This window comes from Vulpes vulpes, chromosome 1 (assembly GCF_048418805.1).
Source record: "Vulpes vulpes isolate BD-2025 chromosome 1, VulVul3, whole genome shotgun sequence".
Classification (NCBI taxonomy): domain Eukaryota; kingdom Metazoa; phylum Chordata; class Mammalia; order Carnivora; family Canidae; genus Vulpes; species Vulpes vulpes.
In genome coordinates, this window is record NC_132780.1 from 80,412,353 (window position 1) to 80,435,114 (window position 22,762).

The 22,762-nt window shown below is 41.9% G+C and overlaps 1 protein-coding gene and 1 long non-coding RNA gene across 7 annotated transcripts in view; one reads left to right on the forward strand and one right to left on the reverse strand.

Moving 5' to 3' along the window:
- Positions 1 to 22,762, reverse strand: part of PLEKHG1 (pleckstrin homology and RhoGEF domain containing G1) — a 225,168-nt gene that overhangs the window by 22,316 nt on the left and 180,090 nt on the right. For all 6 annotated transcript variants that reach the window (XM_072767954.1, XM_072767936.1, XM_072767926.1 and 3 more), the window contains 6 exons: positions 15,160 to 15,206; positions 11,335 to 11,485; positions 7,717 to 7,848; positions 5,138 to 5,320; positions 4,957 to 5,052; positions 4,678 to 4,764 (listed from right to left, as the gene is read on the reverse strand). In XM_072767954.1, the coding sequence (XP_072624055.1) occupies positions 4,678 to 4,764; positions 4,957 to 5,052; positions 5,138 to 5,320; positions 7,717 to 7,848; positions 11,335 to 11,485; positions 15,160 to 15,206 (696 nt within the window). The remainder of the gene's footprint in view (positions 1 to 4,677; positions 4,765 to 4,956; positions 5,053 to 5,137; positions 5,321 to 7,716; positions 7,849 to 11,334; positions 11,486 to 15,159; positions 15,207 to 22,762) is intronic.
- On the forward strand, positions 178 to 8,454 carry LOC140600071 (uncharacterized). The gene is made up of 3 exons (XR_012003271.1): positions 178 to 257; positions 6,406 to 6,494; positions 8,360 to 8,454. It is a non-coding gene; the product is annotated as an uncharacterized lncRNA (long non-coding RNA).

Sequence of the window (22,762 nt, forward strand, 5' to 3'; positions counted from 1 at the left end):
TCTAGATGAGAGTGCGTTTATATATCACCTATATGAATAAATAAAATGGCTAGTTCCAAGAAGTTTCCTGGTTATCTATATATGTAGACTTTAAGAACTAAGAACTCAGTATTTTTTTTTTTTATCCTGTCGTGACCTTTAATTTCAGAAAAGTACTATTCCCACATTTTCCTCTAGGAGTCAGCCAGGGACCATCACTGAATTAAAGGACCGGAAGGAGGTTGGGAGCCACACAAAGGAATTTCCAACAGCTTGTGGTAATAGTGTCAGACGGGTGATGTGTTTTTTGATGTTTACAAGAATTCTCATTATGTGTTTCTTTTATTTAAGAGGAATAAACAGATTTTAAAAGCTTTGGAGAAAAAAATTTACGGAAAAAGCTTGGAGAAAGAAGTGAAAAGTTCAGCTTAATAAATCTGTTTCAATCAAATTGAAAATTATTATAACATCATAGTGGATAAAATATATTAAATAGATGTATTTTCATTGCCACTGGGAGCAATGTGGCTAAGACTTGCTCTCGGCACCCAGACAGACCTGGGTTTGACTCAGGCTCAGTCATTTACTAGTTGCGTAAACTTGGGCAGTGCACCTTAATGTCACTGAGCTTTTATTCCTCTAAGATGGGGAGAATAAGACTTTCTCAGAAGGTGTTTTGCTGAGGGTGAAATATAAAGTAGTTAGCACATTGTGTGTGCGCTCAAGAAGTTGTACCTGAAAAAAGCAATGTTTAGATTCTAAAAGGGTCAGGAATTTGGGTTAAAAAGTGCAATTCTATTGTGACTATATGAACCATTTTAAGGCATAAAGGGAAAACTGCCTGGAATACACACATCTTGCGTGGGAGAAAGAGGACAGGTATGCAAGCTAGTCTGGTTTCGTAATGGCCTTTCAGAATCCTCTGGCAGCTCTGATTTTCCCAGGAGACAGGTGAACCATAGGTGGGGCATATCAAAGACACTTTGTCATTGCTCAGAAGGGCATTCCACGGCACAGGGCCAGCAACCCAATAACTAACCATGAAGAAAACACAATCACTTCTGTGCATGAGCTACCTTACACCTCGTAACACCCTGATGAAATGAGACTCATGCCTAACACAAAGCACACACCTATGCACATTCATTTCCTGGACATGAGATCAATGCTGACAGCCCCTGAGGATAAGCTTCAAACGCTTTTCAATATACACAGCAACATAGACTCTCCTTTCTCAGAAATGTCCCCGTTCCTTATTTCCCTCCCAAGTTCTATTCTCATGCCCCCTATCCCACCTTCTGCTCCGCGTCACTCCTCCCCCAGCCAGCAAGGAGCGTTTCACCATCCACGTGGACCATCCATCCTCCGCTCTCACCATAGCTCCTTGCCACTTTATCTCTGCTGCCCTTGCCCTCCACACTGGATCAGCGACACACAATCACAGCAGCCCCCAGGACCTTAGCACCCAGAACTGCTTGGACTCAGAGACAGGGACTCTAAGTCTCTTACAGACCCTCTGCATTTCTATCTCCCCACTTTTAACTCCTGCTGAGCCAGTTCTTGGACTCTTCAGGCCAGCAGTCCTTCATGTGCCTATTCTCCCCATGGGCTTCACTCTCAGCTCAGCCTGGAAATCCTGCTGTGCGGATTGGCTGGTTCCCTCTGTGCCACTGAACTTCCTTCCACTACAGAGTAGCTCTGCTGAGCCTCACCTCAGGGAACCCCCTGCACTGTGCTTCCTCAGCACTAGTTTCCAACTTGCTGAGTGGATTTCTTTCTTCCTTTTTATTTCTTAGAAGATTTTTAAATTTGTTTATTTGACGGAGAGAGAGAGAGAGAGAGCAAGAGAATGCACACAAACAAGGGGGGTGGCAGGGAGAGGGAGAAACAGATGCCCTACTGAGCAGGGAGCCTGATCCAGGACTCGATCCCAGGACCCCGGGATCATGACCTGAGCCAAAGGCAGATGATTAACCAACTGAGCTACCCAGGCGCCCCATTGAGTGGATTTCTAAATGACCACATCACACTAATCCACGGTGACCCCCTTCATTCAGGTCTTAGATGCACAAATTATTTTAGTCATCCCTGCATTTCCCTCAGCAAGTATTCTGAGCTTTTCCACTTTCCCTCAGGTGCCTAGACCCACCTGGGCTCCCCCCAGACACACGACACCATGACCAACTCCAGTGAAAGCCAACTCTTCACCAACTCTTTACCTTCACTCAAGTCCAGCTCAAAGGTTCTCTATCCTGTCTCATCTTTCTTCTCTCCCAGCTCTGCGAAGGAGATTTCCACCTTCCCAGACTCTTCTCTCCCCCAGCACTCCCGATCCTACCCTCTTGGCACCCCAGGGTGGATGCTAAAGAGCACCCCCCTCATGTATCGTTATGCTCTCCTTCCCTTTTTCCTCCCACGGACCACTGTCGTGTCCACCGTGTTCGTCACCTACACCAAATGTCTTGCTTTGATCTCATCTCTCTCAAACCACCACCTGTATCTTTTCTGAACTCTGTTAAAGAAGTTTGCACCCAGTACCCTGCCACTCCTTCACTTCCTTCCTTCCTCCCTCCATCCTCCCTCCCTTCTCTCTTTCTCTTCTTTCTTTCTTTCTTTCTTTCTTTCTTTCTTTCTTTCTTTCTTTCTTTCTTTCTTTCTTTCTTTCTTTCTTTCTTTCTTTTTCTTTCTCTTAAAGATTTCATTTATTTATTCATGAGCGACACACAGAGAGAGGCAGAGACACAGGCAGAGGGAGAAGCAGGCTCCCTGTGGGAAGCCGGATGCAGTACTCAATCCCTGGGATCCTGATCGACCCTGGGATAACCACCTGAGCCAAAGGCAGATGATCAACCACTGAGCCACCCAGGCGCCCCTCATTTCCACTTTTCAATGCACTGCAAACTCTCCCTGACTTGCCAAACTGAAGATCTGTTTCTGTTTGGATCTGTTGTGACAGCCGCAGCACTTGGGCCTGCTGTTAGCCTCTCCCTCTTTGAAATCCTTTCTTTTCTTTGTCACCACACCTTTCTCCCTCGGTTCTCCTACTGCCTCCCTGGTCACTCTCCCCTGCTGATTCTTGAAGTCTCCACCTGCTTGCAGATCACTTAGGTGTTGCGATTCCCAGGGGTTCTTCCCTTCACACACATTTATAGGCCATCCTATCCAAGCTCAGGGCTGCAATTACTGTCTGCGTCAAGAGCCTCCGGATTGGCAGCTCACGAGACCGGAATTTCCACCTGGGCTGACTCGCCTCCTCACACGCAACACTGAGAGCTCCTGCTTGCTCCCACCCAACCCGGTCCTCCCCTTGGCAGCTTAGCTCAGAACTCAACACCGTCCTCTGGGCCCAACCCCTGACTCATCCCTGACTCCTATTTCTCTCTCTCCTCATGCACCTGCTGGGCCACATACTATTTCCTCTGCCTCTGCGAGAGCTTTTGCCTCTGCTCCCCTCGGTGGCTAGGGCTTCCTGCAAGCACCCCTCATCTCTTTTCTAGCCCATGATGGTGGCTTGCTAATTCTTCTCCTCCCTCCAGTGTCACTCCTTCAGCTCATTTATCACACTATCCCTAAAGTTACACTCTCAGAAAATAGGGGCGACCATGCTGTATGTTGGTAAATTGAACACCAATAAAAAATAAATTAAAAAAAATAGGGGCGGCCATGCCATCCCCTTCCTCCAAAGCCTTCAGTAGTTTCCTACCACCGATACAATCAGACTCCTTAGTGTGAGCCTTCAAAGACCTCTCAGTCCAGCAGAGCACTCCTTAATGTGTGTTTTCTACTTCTCCAGCCTCACCGCCTACTCCATCTCCTCAGGACTCAGCCCTTCCACCTAGGCACCATCTCTGTGCTGTGAACATGGTACACACATTTGTATCTCTTTATGTTTATGCTATTCCCTCAATTTGGTTTTCCTCTTCTTCCACTTACTAAAAATATTCCTCATCCTTCAAGACTGAGCTAAAACGTATTTCCTTCCTTCCCAAGCTTAACTGTCACTGAACACTTTATCCTTCCATAACACTTGGCTTGTACCTCTATTAATTCATCCTCGTTAGCAGTTTGTTTTATATATGGCTAGCTCCCTAGCCTTTTATATATGGCTACAAACTCCTTCACAGATGAGTCTGTACCTTCTTTTCTGAGCATTCCCACAAAACTTAAGCTAGCTCTATTCACAATAGGTGCTTAGTGTTGTTTTGAATACTCCTCACAACTACATTCTACTAATTCCTTAGAAATTTTCTCATAGACTTTTCCTTATTTTTAACTTGCTCAAGCCCAAAAAGAAAATATAAAAACAACAACAACAATAAAACCCTGAGCACCTGGGTGGCTCAGTCAGTTCAGCATTCCGCTCAGGTCATGCTCTCAGGGCCCTGGGATCAAGCCCTGCATTGGACTACAGGCTGAGTGGGGAGTCTGCTTGACGATTCTCTCCCTCTCCCATTGCCCCTCCCCCTCATTGCTTTCTCTCTCTAAAATAAATAAATCCTTAAAAAATATATCCAAAAAACCTTTGACAATCTCCCTATATGTGAATCTTCTTAATATACCTGATAGGTTTAGTTGATCCCATATGTATTCTCTCTCTCAGTTTTCTTTATTTTGAAGTTGAACATTTATTCCTGTCAGGCTGCCTTCTAGGACTTGAATTCCTTCACACTCTATTGTTTGTTGACCCCATTGTCTTACCTTAGCCGGAATCTTAGCCGCATGGTTCTCCAGGATCAGTCTCTTCAGGTGCAGAACCCAGAGGCGTTTGTCCTGCTGGGATTTAGCCTGCCAGAAGGCAATGTGGACAGTCAGACAACTCATGCCTCTACCACTCACAAAAGTCAGACCCTCTGATAACCCTCTGGCAAGATGGAAAATATATCGTGTGGCCAGAAGGCTCTGGAAGGGCTGGCCGGCACACGGTGTTTATCATTGCCAAGAGTGAACCCTGTAGGGAGGTGAGGGCTCTGCTGTTACCTGGACTGTGTGCTGCAGCTTTGGGTTCTTATAGTGGAAGACGCTGAAGCTGAGCGGCTCCTTAGGTATCACTTCCACCAGCATGAGGTTGCCACACTGAGGGGGAGAGCAGAGAGACGGTGAGGTGCACTTGGAAGAGACTGGAATGAAGCCCTTCCCCAGGACCAGCACTTGAACCTACAAGGATGTGAGCTTTGTATGTAAACGTGTCATCTCTCTTCTTTGTGATGAGCAGCAGCTTGTCAAAGAGGAAGAGTGTCCGCTCATTCTTGGCCCGTTGGATGCGAAAGGTTCCTTCGAGCACCAGTTCCCCATAGCTGGTCAGGTCTGGCCCCTTCCAGTTGGTGAGCAGACTCTGGATCTCCTGAAAAAGTGACCATTCTGTGTGATTAAAAGGGAGGTGGGAAGATGTGACAGCAAGGAAAAGCTGGCCCATTTGCTGAGTCTCAAGAATGGTGTCTAAATACCTATGATGGAGTCTAATGGATCTATTTGGTGTTCACTGGTGTCTAATGATCCATGATCTAAATCCACATTTATGGGTGCTGTCACTTAAGGGTTAACAGAAATGAATCAAGTTGTTCACTGATGAGTTGCCAATTACTTATTTCCATTCCTTGATAATCCATCTTCTATGGCTGGTGAACAGTAGTTATATCTCTCAAAAGCTGGGTAAAGGGGCACCTGGGTGGCTCAGTGGTTGAGCATCTGCCTTTGGCTCAGGTTTTGATCCTGGGATTGAGTCTACCATTGGACTCCCCACAGGGAGCCTGCTTATCCCTCTGTGTCTCTGCCTCTCTCTGTGTCTTTCATGAATAAATAAATAAAATCTTAGAAAAAAATAACTGGGTAAAGAGGCCACAGGTATGTGATCTTCCAGAGAAGTTATCCTTCTTTTGACATTTTTACTCATATTTTCTGTGCCAAAACCTTCAGAACTATTCATGTGCAAACCTTCCAGAAACCTAAGTCCATACTACATATAAGTAACTCAGAACTAAAGCTTGTGAGAAATCACATAAGATACATCTTAAGAAATTTCCCGATTTATTCCCATTTATGTTGGGAAAGGAAATGAACTTTATCACCAGCGTTCTTAATGGTACTTGATAAATGTAAACAGAGAACTTTGAAGTATCTTTGGAATTTACTGTACATCCATATCAATGTTTTTTAAGGAAGATGACTTTCGTTTTTGAAAAACAAAAGTATTCACACACAGCATTTAATTAAGCAGTTCACAGGACAACCCAAAATTTCACTGGTTGAAAGTAGAAATGGAGATCAAAGTCTGAGCCAGGGACTGACTTAGCAGTGTCTTCAGAATGCCAAACTGACTTATAAGGTTTTAAGAAAAAACAGTCATTTAGTCATTTCTAAATATTCAATGGATCCTATGTCCACAGAACATGTGGATGATGATGACACACTAAACCTTTTCTATTACAGAAACGAGACATGGCCTGGAAGATGAGAATGCTGTCTTTCCTTGATTTGTGAGAATCAATTGCATCACTCTACACCCTGGCTGTCTATAGGTAGGTAAATCCTAGAGTTTTGTTTAAATTTATGAGCTGAATAATGTATCTTGAGCTTGGCATACGCACCCTGCAGTGTGGAGTCACCCTGGGCTTTTAGGTCTCACTTCAGGCACACACAGGGCCCTGTGACCAGCCTCTAGCTCCATATGACCTTTTGTTTTTATTTAAAAAAATTTTTTAAAGGTTATATTTGTTTATTTAAGAGGGAGTGAGTACAAGCAGGGTGGGGAGCGGCGGAGGGAGAAGCAGACTCCTCGCTGAGCAGGGAGCCTGACACGGGGCGTGGTCCCAGGACCCCGAGATCATAACCTGAGCCAAAGGCGGACACTTAACTTACTCAGCCACCCAAGTGCCCCATCCTTTTGTTTTTCAAAAGTGCCTGGGACATGATCATTGGCTTAACATTTATCAAATGTCTCCAAGGAGTTAGGGTCCAAAAGCTTGGTGTTGGAAGGAGTCTTAGCAAACCTCTTCCTCTTGTATGTCTTATTTTAGAAATGAGGACTCTAACATGCAGTGGTGAGCCTCACCGCAAGTGGAACTGCAAAGAACCTGCTTCCAGCCTTAGCTCTCCTTTCTCCGAGGCCTTGCCCCATACCACACACATATCAACCCACAAGTTTGCATTAACTAGTGAGACAGGAAGTGAGGCTTAAAAACCCTTTCAATAGCTTAGAGAAAGTTGCTTCCAACAAGAATTACTTATTTGTAAATAACAGAAGATAAGGGCGTGGGAGACTCCAAGTTTTAACTTGGGTAATTGAAGGGGCCATGAGCAAACTATTAGTTTAAAAGTTATAATGTAACTTGTCTTAAATACCACGTTAAACAGTGATCAGTATTAGCCACATCCTGATCTTTATCAAGGAGACTTATGATAAAGCTCATGGATGAAATGCAATACTTGAGCAGCCTTACTATCTGATTTGGAAAATTGTAGGGGCACCTGTGTGGCTCAGTCAGTTGAGTGTCTGCCTTCTGCTCTGGTCGTGGTCCAGGGGTCCTGTGATTGAGCCCTGCTTTGCATCCGGCTCCCTGCTCAGCGGGGAGCCTGCTTCTCCCTCTCCCTTTTGCCCCTTCCTCCTGACTGGTGCTCTCGTGCTCTCTCTCAAATGAATGAATGAACAAATAAATCTTAAAAAAAAAAAAAAAAAAAAGGGGATGGTAAGAAGTCAGTGTCCCCGCAGCACTCCCAAGTGCTGCCATCTCGAGGGCTCACCTGTAACCGGACTGCGTGTTCATGCTTCCTCTTCATGTCGTTGATGTGCCAGGCTACTCGCTGCATCGTGTCTATTGCATCAAGCACCACATCATACCCTTCTGTGTCCTTGTCAAGGTGATTTTCTATTTCCTTAAAAAAAAAAAAAAAGGAAAGAACTAGTTTTTTTCATTTTTTTCTTATATGGCCAATGACAAATAAGGCATCTCTATGATTAGTTCCTTGTGTTTTACTTTTGCTGATTTATTTACACATTATCATCAGGCTTTAAGAGTTTCAGATGACTTACCAGAAAGACCTGCAACAAAATGGTTGCAGGAATGAAATGGAGTGAGAAAAAAAAAGAGGTAGATTAGAATTTCATGCTGAGGAGGATAAAAGAAAACATTATACAGTCTACTAAGTCTCATAGAGATGTTACAGTTATAATAGATATGAGAGTCACTATTGTGGTTGGAGACTGTAGAGCTTCCTGGTGGCCAATGTATAGAGTTCTCACACTTACAGATAGAAAACATACTTTTTTTCTTTCTCCCAGAGAAAATAAAATGTGTCACACGGGACCCAATATGTAACAGACTCAAACATGGAGTGGACATTAAAGTACTTCTATAGCAAATGCCTTTTCATTTCTTTTTTTTAGGTCAAGGTTTTAAAGCCCAAATGAAGTTCATGAAAGACAAGTCTTCAGAGTGTTGAGGATGATCTCACGGTTCAAGTATTCTCTGGGGATCAACACTCAGCATTTGAGTTCCACAATCCCAGGGACAGGAAAAGGACATGATCTCTGCTCTAATTCTTTTTTTTTTTTTAATTTTATTTATGATAGTCACAGAGAGAGAGAGAGAGGCAGAGACACAGGCGGAGGGAGAAGCAGGCTCCATGCACCGGGAGCCCGATGTGGGATTCGATCCCGGGTCTCCAGGATCGCGCCCTGGGCCAAAGGCAGGCGCCAAACTGCTGCGCCACCCAGGGATCTCTCTGCTCTAATTCTTTCCAGCACATTAGACACGTGTCCCTAGACTCCTCAAGAGCCTCTGGAAAGGGACTGTTGTATCATTAATTCTTTACTCAAAAATAACTACCAGACAGCTGGGTGGTCAACAAACACATTAATTTGAAGCTCTCTCTCTTTAAAACAATAACAGTAACCCTGTATAAATATGTAAAACAGTAAGAAGGTATTATAGCCAATTAAATCATTTCTAGGACGTCTATTATATGCATAATCATTCAGCCAAAGGGTGGAGGTTGAATTTTATTGTATAACTGATGAAGGTTAGTTTCTTATTTTATAGTCCTACTTTGTAAATCTCTGTTTCCTTTTACTAAATACTCAAGTTTTCCATCTAGCTAGAAAGTGGGAAGGAATTTACATTTTCTTCCTACACTTAAGAAAGATCTTATGAAACTGTACCACTAAAATAACAACTGCCAGGTAAGCTCCAGATCAACATTAGATTAAAAAAAATTTTTTCTTCTTTTGGTCTGAGAGCAATCCTGTTCAACAACAAACAGACTCAGGAGTACAGAGTGTATTCTTGTGTGGATCTTCATGGATGGCTACACAACTTTGAAGTGATGTAAATGACACAGAAAGAACACCCTAAATCAACCATAAAAGCAAAAATACTTCAAAGGCAACCAGAAGTTAGTTTTTTATTAATCTAACCACTGTTCTCCATTACCAGTTGTTATGGATTGAATATTTGTCCCACCCCACCCCCCCAAAAGCTGCATGTTGAAATCCTAACCTCCATTGAGCTGGTCTAAGGAAGTGGGGCCTTTGGGAGGGGATTAGGTCATGAGGGTGGAGCCCTCACAGAGGGGATTAGTGCTCTTTTTTTCCTTTTAAAAAGATTTTATTTATTTATTCATGAGAAATACACAGAGAGGCAGAGACATAGGCAGAGGGAGAAGCAGGGTCCATGCAGGGAGCCGGATGTGGGACTCGATCCCAGGACCCTGGGATCATGCTCTGAGCCAAAGGCAGATGCTCAACCGTTGAGCCACCCAGTCATCCCAGGATTAGTGCTCTCAGGGAGCCTCTTGCCTCTTTGCACCACATAAGGAAACGAGAATGCAACCCAGAACAGCCACATCACCAGAACCTCTCCAGACTGGTACCCTTGATCTTGGCCTTCCAGCCTTCAGAACTGTGAAAAATAAATGTTTGTTGTTGAAGTCACCCAGGCTACGGTACTTTGTTATAGTGGCCTAAACTAAGACACCAGCTCCTAATTTAGAGGGTGAGGGCTATTTTTCCCTATTAATTACCTTTTTATAAGGATCTTGACTTGTGTCTGATGTGCTTAAGTAACTGTCATCTTAGACTTTGCTTCTGATTGATGGGCACCTATCTAGAAGGCTCTATTTAGAGATTATAGAGACACACTAGTATTGAATGCCATATTAGCACAGTCCAGCAGAGATTGATCCTGGGACAGGTATTATTTAAGAATTTCTGGACACTGGCCTAGCAAATTCATCCCACTAATCTAAGAGGTCATTAGTATTAATTTAACAATTAAAATAATATCCCTGACTTAACAGGGATATTATGTGACTTAACAGGACACAAGATTCTCCAAACATGAGCCACTCAAGCAAACGGACAAAGCTGAGAAATTTCTAGCAAAGTCGGCCCGTCAGCATCCTTGGAAGGAAAACTGTGGATGTGTGTGAACTGAGCAAAAAGGGAATGGTTAACCAAGTTGGAAACCAGGAATCATTTAAAAAGAGATAATATAAATTGTAGGCATGTTGATACAGATAAGAGCTTTGAATTAGAACCTTTTTAAGAAAAGATTTTTAATGTAGTATAAAGATAATAAAACAAAAACAACAGCTCATTTTTATGGACTGCCTGTGAACTACAGTGAACATGGGTGATTTATAGGATTTGAACTCAGGCAGGGCTGACCCAGAGTCTGGCTCCCAACCATTGCACTAGGTCTTCCTCGTGTTGTAAGAGCGGTCCAATCCTACTTACTCAGTGGAAATTACTTGCAACAAAACTTTCCCCTGATTTTATCTATTTCCTATAGAGGGAAGACAGGAGAATATGAGAGCTCTGTCTACTGTTGTTTCTAAAGCCTCCTTGCATTGTGTGCAAATAATGGGAAATGCAATAAGTACCCTGAAGCGATGCTAAGCCCAGCTTGAAGATCATTCATCACACTACTCATCAGTCTTCTCCTTTCCCGGCCCCTTCTCTTCGCTCATGCAAAAGCCAATCTATGACAGATAGCTCTCCTGCCACACTGCCTACTGAATCTAGGCTTGTGGAAGTAAAACACACACAAAAAAATCTGTTTTTCATTAAGATGATAGCTCTCTGCCTGAAACTGTTCACTGCCCAGAGTGAGGTACTCCTAAGCCCTATCAGAATCAGAACTAAAATGAATCTTTTCACTTGGCTGGTGTCAATGGGGCTGCAGGCCCAGAATATAAATATCTCTAATTCCTCAAAGCAGATTAGTCCGTTGTAAAGTAGGAGTGTGGAAAACGTTTCCATATGTCCACAGCCTTTTCTGATATTTTTTTCCCCCTAAACTTTATATATACACACAAAATTGCCATCCCCTGGAAAGTAGTCAAATGCAGGCAGAAACTTACATGCAAAAGGAGATGATACTTGAGAATCCGCTGAACTGGTTTCAAGAGATAGGACCCCAAAGGCAGTGAGTGTTTCAAAGTTTCCTGACGTTCCCTGAAGAATTTGGCCAGCATCTTGTTCCGCATGCACTCTGTCAGCACAGCCACTGATCTACAAGAAGGATACATGCTTTTATCTAAATTGTAATAGCAGGATGGGTAATCAAGTTTTAGATGCCAGTGTAAGTGGAAATGCCCTAGAATAGGTAGGGTAGCAACAGAGCTATAGCTAGACTGACGTGCTTCTGGGCAAATTAGAAAAAGGTGTCTTTTTGGGTGGATGTATTGGAAAAAGGCACTATAAAAAGCTGGTAGCACAGGGACACATGGCTTCTAAGCAGAACGCTTTTTTTTTTTTTTTCCTAGGAGATGCAGTCCCCTGTCAGGACACACGCCTGGCAAAGGGATCTGAGTTGGATGTCAGCCCCCATCCCATATGGGCATCTGCACAGTGTTCCAACTGCACATCTGTATTCCATTTCCACAGGTCAGACTGCAAGGATGGGACAACTCTGGACAAAAAAAAGTTTTAATTTCAACTCTCCTTCTTCAGTAGAGCCAACCCCATGCTGGATGTTTGTCACCCCCTCTGCTGATTGCCTTTGTGTAATGCACAAACTGCATGACACTCCGTGCAGATCTTCAGAGACTGTGGCCCACAGATTAACTTCTCTTTGAGAATCTTTGAACAGATCTCTCCAAAGACAGTTTCTGAAACAGCTAGAGAACCTCACTTGTTAGGGAGTGTGCCTCTGTGTACTGGGAAAGTGGGTCAGGATTCCTTCTGCATCCCAGCTCCCCTAAAGGTAATAAGTATAATCCCCCTAACATCCCAGGGGAATAGTTGAAACAATGTTCATATCTTATACATGAAAGCAAGTGGGCTTGTGGAGTCCCCACACAAGTAAATTAAAATCTTATGGTCTCATAACTTAGAAGAAAGCAGGTGGAAGTAATTTCAACCTCTCTCCCCCCAAGTCAGTAATATGTTTTCATGATTAATTTGGAAAATTAGAGCCAAACAACAAAATAAGCCTCCTTGGAAGGAAGTGAATGGAGGTCTCCTAATTAACCTATTAGAATTGCTTTTGTGCCCAACTGCTTTGACAATTATCTGTTCAAACGAGTTTATTTCCCCCATAAGTGGAGATTTCAAGACTACTCCCTATCATATAGCTGAAGGTCTTTTTAAAGTTGTTTCCAGGGTCAGAATCAGCTACCCAATTGCCCTTTGGCCGTCTGAAGCCTTGAGCTCGTGCCCAAGGACAGGACACCTGCAACAAATTCAGAGCACACTGAACTCCAGATTCAGTGACCAAGGAGACATCTGAGGACAATGACCTGACAGGGCCTGGGCCCCTCCTTGAGGAAAGGAGGGAGTGCCTGTGTCTCTTCACAGAGAGAAACTGCTGGGGCGTGACTGGTATGAAGAAGGTGGACATCTGTCAAGGTGTGCCGGCGACATTTAATATCTCTAGCCTAGATCCCAAGGGAGAGGAAATGTTGTCAGATGGGCTGAAACACCTGGCGGTCTTGGCTTGTTAACACAGGGGAAAGGAGACCCGGGCTTCAGAAAGCAAATTGATTGGAGACAAGGGGACAAGAGGAAATATTTTCCTACGAATATGAAAACTACACAGCTGGGCAAGCACTGGACCTGCCTGCCTCACTGAGCCTGCCTTCTGAGCATCTCTCTGCTAACATGTCTCTTTCCTTCTTCAAAGTTGAAGATATAAAATAAAAAAAAATTAAAATAAAACCCCAAATAGGAAAAAAAACAAACACTTCTTCCAGGGAAGAAGTTCTTAAGTCCCCTCACTGGGACTCACTACTCCTTTCTCTCATGTACCTTTAGCTTCTAGAACACATGACTGAGTTCATGTTACATTAATTTGTATTTATTGATTTGATCTTCCCTAACACCCTATTCCATGATTACATTTAGTTGAGTTTGACGCTTCAAAAAAACATAAAGCTTGCTAGAAGGCAACAAGGGATATTAGTTCCTGTTTTCTGCTAACACACAGTGAGCTTGGGACCATACTTCACGGTGTTCTTGCAAAATGATTTTGCCTTTCCTTTGAGCCTGAAGCAGCCTCCTGTAGAAAAAGCTGCCTTTATTTTGTACTTTCCTTCTTACTGCTAAGTCAGAAAAATCTTAATATAAACTTCCCAAATTGCAAATTTAGAAGTCATTTCCTTCAAAGGACATGTGTATAATGAAACTTAATATAGACATAATCCCCCAAACAAGCCCCTCTAGTGTCTCCCATCCTGATAATTGGGTCCAGAAATTTGTTGATTCTTCAGAGTTCAAATGTTTTTTTTTCCCCCCTTCCCTTAGAAGTTTAGTGGAGGAGTTGAGGGCTGACTCTGATTTCTCTGGATTAGGGTGTCATGCCATGCTGGATTTTAGCTTCCGGTTCACAGGATATAGTTGGTGCATCCTCCAATTTTCTGCTAACCTTCAGCACAGAGGTGGAAACAAATGCTATAGGAGAGACCATTGCTTAAGTGAAACTGTGTAAACTATGGGTGTGTCTACTGATAAGGATATGGTGATAAATGTACTGACTGGCATGTAGGCTTTGGTGGTTTTTGTTTGGTTTTTAGGGAAACCTAGTAAAAGCACGGTTGGCTGCTACCCAAATAAATTATTACAGCACAATATCCTAATCAATGTTTAGAGAGGGGGTCTAAAATCCTCCAATGGAAAGTATTTGTACATAAGTCTCGCCTTTGGCTTCATGCATTTGAATCCAAATTGGCTTTCTGTGGCCGCTTTTAAGTAGGGATCCCATTTGTCCTTCTTTGCCGAGGCAGCCTGGGGGAACAGCCGGCTGGTTTCTCTTCCAAGCGGATCCTGCCACCCATTTCACACTTAGGGACATATTTCTACCAAAACAGACCACAGAGCATATAGCTCTTATCTTCCTGGCCGGTCCCCTAAGATAATAACTCAAGTTCTGCCGATCATGTGGGAAAACAGACAGTAAGAAGGAATGGGGTGGGGAGAATCACAAATCTTCAGAAACTTTACAAGGATGTAGTAGTTTGAGGTCTGAGGTTGGAGAAACTTTGATTGAAATCCTAGCTGAGCCATCCATTAGCTATGTGGCCCCAACAAACCTATTGGAATCTCAGTTACCTCATGCATACTTTGGTTTGGGGCAGGGGTGATGTTGAGGAAGCAACTGTTGAGAACCTACCATCACATGTCTGGCACTGCGATGGATGCTTTGCTTTTCTGCAATCCCCTGACATCTCTGGATTATTGTGCAAGTTAAATTCAATAACATTTTGCATGTATAGCATTTAACACAATGAACAGGACTCAAGAAATGCTCAGTAAAAGTCTTTTGCTGAAAGAAAGAAATTATGACAGTGACTCTAGGCCCGCCCTCTTTCGGAGGTCATTATATTGTCCATATGACACCCTCTGAACATCCCAAAGCCCTCAAAACATGGCACACATACACAAGGTAGAAAGGACAAGAATTATAGCTGAACACAACTGGTTCACTTAGTTTCCCCCTAAAGGACACCTCACAATCTTTTTGGTCTCTTTCACAATCTCCCTCCCACTGGCTCTGCTGGGAGTCCCAAAACTGGGTACTCTGTAATCCATTCTCAGCATGCTGTGCGGTTTCTCCATGGTATTCAGTGCAGTGCCAAGCACATAACACCTACCACCAGCATATTGACCTGAAACAGGACGAAAGCACAGATATATATATATATATATATGTATATATATATATACTGCTGCATAGTGACAACATGTACCTTGGATAGTTAGTGCAGTACTGCGTGTAAATGTGGAACTCTTCGCTCTGCAAGGAAACAAAAGGGACCGTTAGGGGCAAAAAAGCACAGGCATCAATATTCATTTAGAAACAATAAAAAGAAATATCATTCATACCCATAAATTAGGCTCTCTCATCACGTGAACCTGTATGAGCTCCTATGGCAATTACCCACGTCTTTTTATCTACCTTGTTTCATACTAGAATCCATATAGACTTGAACTTATCTGAGTTCAATAAACACTTACTGAGCGCCTGCTGTGTTAGGTGAATCTGAAGACAAAAGGGAAGAGGAGGAAAATATGGTTTCTGCCCTAGTTATTTGTTGTTCTCCAGTGGATTTGCAATGTGAAAGAAATAGAAGTAGATAAATTAATTATGATGGTAAGAACATGGTGGAAGTATGTGCAGGGCACAAGAAAACCGCTGTATTTTTTCAAGCCCTTGTGTACACAATTATCTCTGCCTGCTGCCTTTCCCACTTCTTGGGTTGGATAGCCACGATGCATCTTTGACATTGAATTTAGGCTTCTGGAGCTTGGGTGGAGCCAACTGCTCCTCCTCTTGGCTTCCATACAGCCAAATCTCTAGTAGCATTTACCAAATGACAGTGACATTTTCTCTGCATCTATGTCTCCCACTCTAGGCTGTGAGTTTCTTTAAGGTAGGAGCTATATTGTGTTTATCTGGTATGTATTGCTTCATTGAACCACCAAATCCCCCTCTTTTCTACTAAACTGAAAATTATTTGAGAGCAGGATTCATTGTTCTTATCAACTCTAAAATGGAATTACATTATGGAAAAGAGACATTATGTCAATTTGGTGGTATTTCATATTCTGCTTTTTACTTTTTACTTTTTAAACCTATTTCATGCTAGATTCACATGTGACTCCAAGATAGTGACCTTTCTTTGTAACTTTAATGACCTTATTTTTAAAAAATTAATTTTAATTAATTTCATTTATTTAAAAGGAATGTCTTAGAACCCTTCTGTTCACTTGACTAAGATTAGTTTAAAATTTTTTATTACAGAAAAACTCCAGCATGAGCATATTATATATATGTATGTGTATATATATATTTATATATAAATTTATATTTATATAAACATTTACATATATAAATATTTATAAATATAAATATATAAATTTATATTTATATAAATATTTATATATATATACACATAGAGAGAGAGAGAGAAAGAGAGAATGGTATGATGAATTACCAAGTGTCTATCACCTGACCTCAATAGTAACTCATGATCTGCATCTACCTACTTCCTGTTTTCTCATCCCTCTAAAGCAAATTCTAGACATCAGATCATTGCACTTGTAAAATATTTTAGTATATAACTCCAACATAAGGACTTTAAAAAAGAGGCATCACCACAATGCCATTATCACATTTAAATGATAAATTTAAATATCACATTTAAATATTATGGAATATCATGGATGTTTAATGGTTACTATTTAAATTTCCTATCTTCTTAATTTTCTTTTTTTAAATAGTTTACCTATTTGGACTCCAAATAACTACAAAAACCAACTGGTTGATATCTCTTAAGACCCTTATCATCTATAATTCCTCCCTTTATCCTTTCTTCCCTTGCAATTCAGTTGAAGAAACCAGAGAGTTTGTCCTACAGAGTTTCTTATGGTCTGTTTTGCTGGTTATATCCCTATGATTTATTTTATTTTTATTTTTTTCTATTATTTCTTTTAATATGTTCCCCTTCCCCCTGAAGTTGTGAGGTTTAGGGGAGGTTTGAACAGACTTAGGTCCCATAGTTTGGCAGGAATATATCATAATTGCATTGTGGTTCCATCAGGAGGCACAAAATGTCTGCTTGTCTCTCTTTTTGTGATGTTAACCACCACTGGTAATTATTGCCTGATGTATTAATTCATTAGGAGCTGCCCGATGGTGATAGTTCTGACTCCACTATTCCTCCCTCCTTTTTAAAGCCAGAATCTTTCCAAAAAAAGGAACTTCCTTATATTAGCTGTTACCCTGCAGTTTGTAGTTTGGCAAAGACAGGATGAATGCTCAATTCTTTTCTTAATTTTCAAGATAATGCATTGGTTCTCTAGCATGCCGCAAAGGCCCCCACTGTGGGTTTTTTAATCACTGTGAATTCATGAATATAAACATACTTGATGAGATTCAGTTGTTTTTAATCAATTATCTTTACTGATGCTGAAATGATCCCATCCTTGGCCAGTAGGAGCCTCTTCTTTTGTATTCATGACCTGACCTACAGACTCTGGGAGCTTCCTTGTTTTCTGGAATGACAAGATGTTCCAGATCATCTTGTACATTTCCTGCCTCACACTCATTCTTCACAGGGCCCTGATTCCTTTTGGGTGCAAGTAGTACTTGGAGATCGCAGTCTGGGTATCAGAGATGGTCCTGCTACTGGGTTAGTCATTATTCCTAGGCCCTTTCAGTGGACAGAGATAGGAATATGGTGTTCTTATTTTTTATTTTTTTAATTTATTTTTAAAAATATTTCATTTATTTATTCATGAAATACATGAGAGAGAAAGGCAGAGACGTAGGCAGAGGGAGAAGCAGGCTCCAGGCAGAGAGCCTGATGTGGGTCTCTATCCCAAGACTGTGGGATCACGCCCTGAGCCAGGGGCAGGTGCTCAACCGCTGAGCCACCCAGGTATCCCGAGGAATATGGTGTTTTTAAAACATAAAATACAATCCTGGTTCAAACTTGCAATTCAGATTCAGGATTATAGTGTTTTTTAATTAGCCTCATGCTTACCCTGTGTTTTCTGTCTCCTACCAATTCCAGTTCAATGACACTAACATAAATACTCATTTGCTTTATCCCACAATACTCAATTTCAGCATAACAATACCAACACCACCAGATTTGATATCATTACTGACAACACTTAAAAATGTATTTGCTGTATTTTCTCCATAGTCCATTTTAAAATCAATTAGGATTTCTTTTGTGTGATTATGCCACAAAGTGGCTTGTATCAGTAGGCTCATCATTTCATTTTGCTTTCAACTGTTGGAGACTGTCTTTTAAACTTTAGTTTTATAATTATGAAAAAAAATATTTACATGGCTTCAGGGGTAACCCTATAAGAAAATGCATATTCAAAGAAGTCTAGCTTCTCTTCCTTTCCTTTCTGGTCTATCCCTCCATTCCCTATCAATGATTAATTTTTAATTTTTCAGTTGAGTCTTTTTAAAAATTTTTAATTCCAGTGTAGTAAACATACAGTGTTATATTCAGTTTATCCTTGAAATAATACAAATTTAAATATAGCATGTCCTTCCGCATTTCTAGATAAATAAAAACGAGTTATTTTGCCCGTATTCTCAAACCCATATATGTCACAACAACCTGGAGAGCTTGGTAAACAGAGATGACTGGATCGCATTCCCAGAGTTTCTGATTCAGTAAGTCTGGGGTGAGCCTAAGAATTTGTGTTCTAACAAGTTCCCAAAGGATGCTGGTGCTGCTGGTCTAGGGAGCACACTTTGAGAGCCACAGTGCTATATGCACTTTTATCCACTCTCTCCCAAACCCTCTCAGGAGTATATAGAGATACTCTTTGTGATTTCTCCTGCTTCATAGTACTCCATTATGTGGATATACCATGATGTATTCTTTTTTTTAAGATTTTACTTATTTATTTGAGAAAGAGAGAGAGAGAGAGAGAGAGAGAGAGACACACACACACAGGGATACAGGCAGAGGGAGAAGCAGGCTCTCTGCAAAGAGCCTGATGTGGGACTTGATCCCGGGACTCTGGGATCACGGCCCTGAGCTGAAGGTAGATGCTCAACCGCTAAGCCACCCAGGCATCCCTACCATGATGTATTCAAAGAGCTTCCTGTTCATAGACATTTGTTTCTATATACTACATATTTCTATGTATTATATATTTATACACATACATTTACTTATATGCATATATGTGTATGTACATAGACGAAAGTTTTCTATATATTGTATATGTTTATACATTGTAACAATTATTACTGTAAGGACAGCACCCGTTTGCATTTTTGTCACTGTATCTTTGGAACAGATTTCTGGAAGAAGGACTGCTGGATTACAGGATGGATTCAAATGTAATTTTGCTAGATATACTCAAATTCTCCTCCACAGGGTCTGTGCCATCCTATTCTTCCACAATTAGAGCAGTGCCTGTTTCTCCATGGCCTCACCAACTTCATATGCTGCCAAATTTTCAAACCTAGTACTTTTTAAAAAACTTAAATTAGTTGCCAGTTTCCAAAAGTTGGAAGATCAAAATATCTTGATTTCTGGTTTCTCTTGAAAAAGTATATATCCAGAGTGCCTGGTGCCCAGTTTCACGTGATACTTATGTCCTCACAACACAGGTACTTAGGTTGCCCTAGCTCTCACCTAGGCCACTCATGTGATATATTCACCTGTGTAGCTCTGAAAGCACTGGAGTGTCCAGCCCTGGCTCCATGGACAAGATGGGCAAAGTGATTTGCCCAAGGTCATCTAGTGAATTAACGTCAGATGGAGGGCAGCCGGGTGGCTCAGTGGTTTAGTGCTGCCTTCAGCCCAGGGCGTGATCTGGAGATCCGGGATCAAGTCCCATGTTGGACTTCCTTGCATGGAGCCTGCTTCTCCCTCTACTTGTGTCTCTGCCTCTCTTTCTTTCTGTGTCTCTCATGAATAAATAAATAAAATCTTAAAAAAATATAATGTCAGATGGAGCCTTTCTCTGGATTTGCTCACACACTCTGAGTTTCTTGCTTCTTTCCTGCCTGCTTCCTGCTGCATTTTCCATGGGATTGAATAATGTCAGGTTGACTTTCCTTAAGTTTAGGGACCTTTAGGATAATCTGAAATGCCAAACTTAAAAACAATGGTTTCAGGGGTTCCTGGGTGGCTCAGTTGGTTGAGTGTCCAGCTCTTGATTTCGGCTCAGGTCATGATCTCAGGATCCCAGCATCAAGCCCCATGTTGTCTTCTCTCTGGTCATGGAGCCTGCTCAGGATTCTCTCCTTCTCCTTCTGCCCTGACCCCCACTTGCACTATCTCATACTCTCTAAATAAAGAAATAAAATCTTTAAAAAAAAAAAAAGGGGCTTCAATGAAAATATGTATAAATTACATCATATACTTGACCTACATATACCTATATAAAGCCTCAAGACTTCTGCACAATTGAGTTGCTGTACATTTTGTGACATTATGGCCCTATTCCAACATTAAATTAGATTTTGATTTAAATCGGCTGCCTGTTCTCAATATAGAATCAAATACATCTGTTTGACCTTAGATTTATAAGCTCTGTGGACAATCCAAATAATGGTTTTATGCAAAAAAAAATCAATAGCTCCTAGTTCGTTAATCCTTAAATGCCTTTTACTCGATATATGTGCTACCCTAAAACCTTTGTAGAAGTTAATTAGGGAAAAAGAAGACAATGATAAAGTATACAAAAATAGATAATTCCTTCTGATTCAAGTCTGTTAAATTATAATCAGAGATGTAACAGTGAGACATTTAATTATGAAAGAACCCCCCCCCAAAAAGAGATGGTTAGGGCTTGCCAATTGGGCACATGGGGCACTCAGCTATTTATTGGTTGAATAACCAGAGTAAAGAAATTCATAGGATTTTAGGGTTTCTTCTGCCATGAGGTCCCTTTCTCTCTCTCATTCACACACACACACACATATATATACATACACACACTTTGATTCCTCAGTTTTCCCTGGACACGTGAGAAAGGCTTAATATGTAAGTAGCATATGGGTGAGGTATAATGGACTTGAATTCATTCCAATGATATGAGTATTCAATGTCAGCACTTTTACGAGAATAATTGCAGTAAGTGCGTAGTGTGTGTGTGTGTGTGTGTGTGCACGCGTGTGTGCCTACGGACCGAAGGGAGAAGGCCACCAATGGGAGGGTTGAGGAGGAGGTTCAGGGGAGGTTGGGTCTCTGAAGATAAACTTTTCTCTCCCTCCTAAATGCTGCTGAGGGTCGGCCTAGCTGGTAGTCCAGATAAGAGACAGAAATGAGGATGGAGGTGAAGGCAGGAAAGCAAAGAAACCTGTGCCAGGTGTTCCTAGAGCCCTCCGAGCAAATGGGAGCTGAATCAGCTGGAAGACAGCTTGGCCTGGCCACCAGGGAACTTTTATTTCTGTTCCCTCAAGGGAATGGCCCCCGCAACCCCTTGTTCTTTTATAAGCAGCAGGTAAGAGGTCCTGTATTCTCCTTTTGTCAGGAAGGATTTCTGTAACGTCCACATACCACAAAGCAAGGTCAAAGATGAACCTCTGTGTCAGCCCCAGTGATTCAGATAAAAGCAAAAGTCAACCGCCAGCTTTACCTCTTTCATTAATGACCCCTCAATTAAAGCAATTTTCCATTCCTTCCCAGAGTGGAGCAGCTGGTTGTGTTGCAGAAAACGTAACATCTTCTAAATTTCAGGGTGCTGAGTGAAAAGCAGCTTGTGCCAGAACCAGACACTCTCACAGTTCCCTGCTTCCATGTGAAAGTGTGGAGTGCTGAAGTCAGTCTTCTAATTAAACTTGGCAATATTACAATGAAAAATAAGATCTGGGAGTTGGCAACGTGGCACATAAACAAACTTTTATGTGAATAATTAAGCCGGAGCTAAGCGTATGCTGGACCGTCTTTAATCAACTTGTGATTACAGTTACCAGTAAGAGCCCAAGCGTTTCCGATCGCTCCGATGTTGTTTGCAGGCTGTGGCTATTCTTACAGACCTCCTTTGATATGCTCGGCACATCTTTTTACCCGTTCTTCCTTCTTCCACTTTCCTCCTTTCTCAAATTCCTAACCCCTTACGAGAATTCATTAGGACACAGGCAACGTATGACAAGAATTGCGTGCGTAAGCAAGTGTGTACATTTTACATGTTAACACGCCGACATCCACACACCTGCCCACAGTCAGGGGTGTTTGATCTGCAAGCCCATCAACTGCCTTTAAGGGATCGTGCTCCAACGAATCCCAGAGTGTTATGTTTGGAATCAAAACCACAGGATGGATCTGTGGCCATAAGAAATGACCCTGTGAAACAAGTCCTGAGCCAGGTCAGGTCTCGGAGGTCACAGGGCACGCTGGAGCTCTAAATGAGGTGCTAATTCCTGGTTGCTCCCCGGGCACCGTCATGAACCTTGCTTAAACCCCTTACACTTGAAACCCCAACTGCAGAAATCACAGGACGTTTTGCTGCAAAGTAATTTCCACTTGACCTTTTCCAAACAAAAGCTGTACCATGTTTAAGAGAAACTATATAGAGTCCTGTAGGCAAACAATGTAAAGGATTGTCTCATATGTTTCAGGGTCCTGGTGCAGAGTCTGAGCTGACCATTTAATAAGCTTGAAAGGTCAGATCCTTTTCTTCTATTTTTCAAAACCATGGATGCAGCTTAAGAAAAATGTAGGGAAACGAGAATGCATTTTTAAGATAAGAGATTAATTCTGCTTCTCTTTAGCAGCCCCCCATGATAATTATACAGCCTAGGCTAATGCCACAAATATTTTTATAAAATACTAGATTCTAACAGATCTTTATAACTGGCCT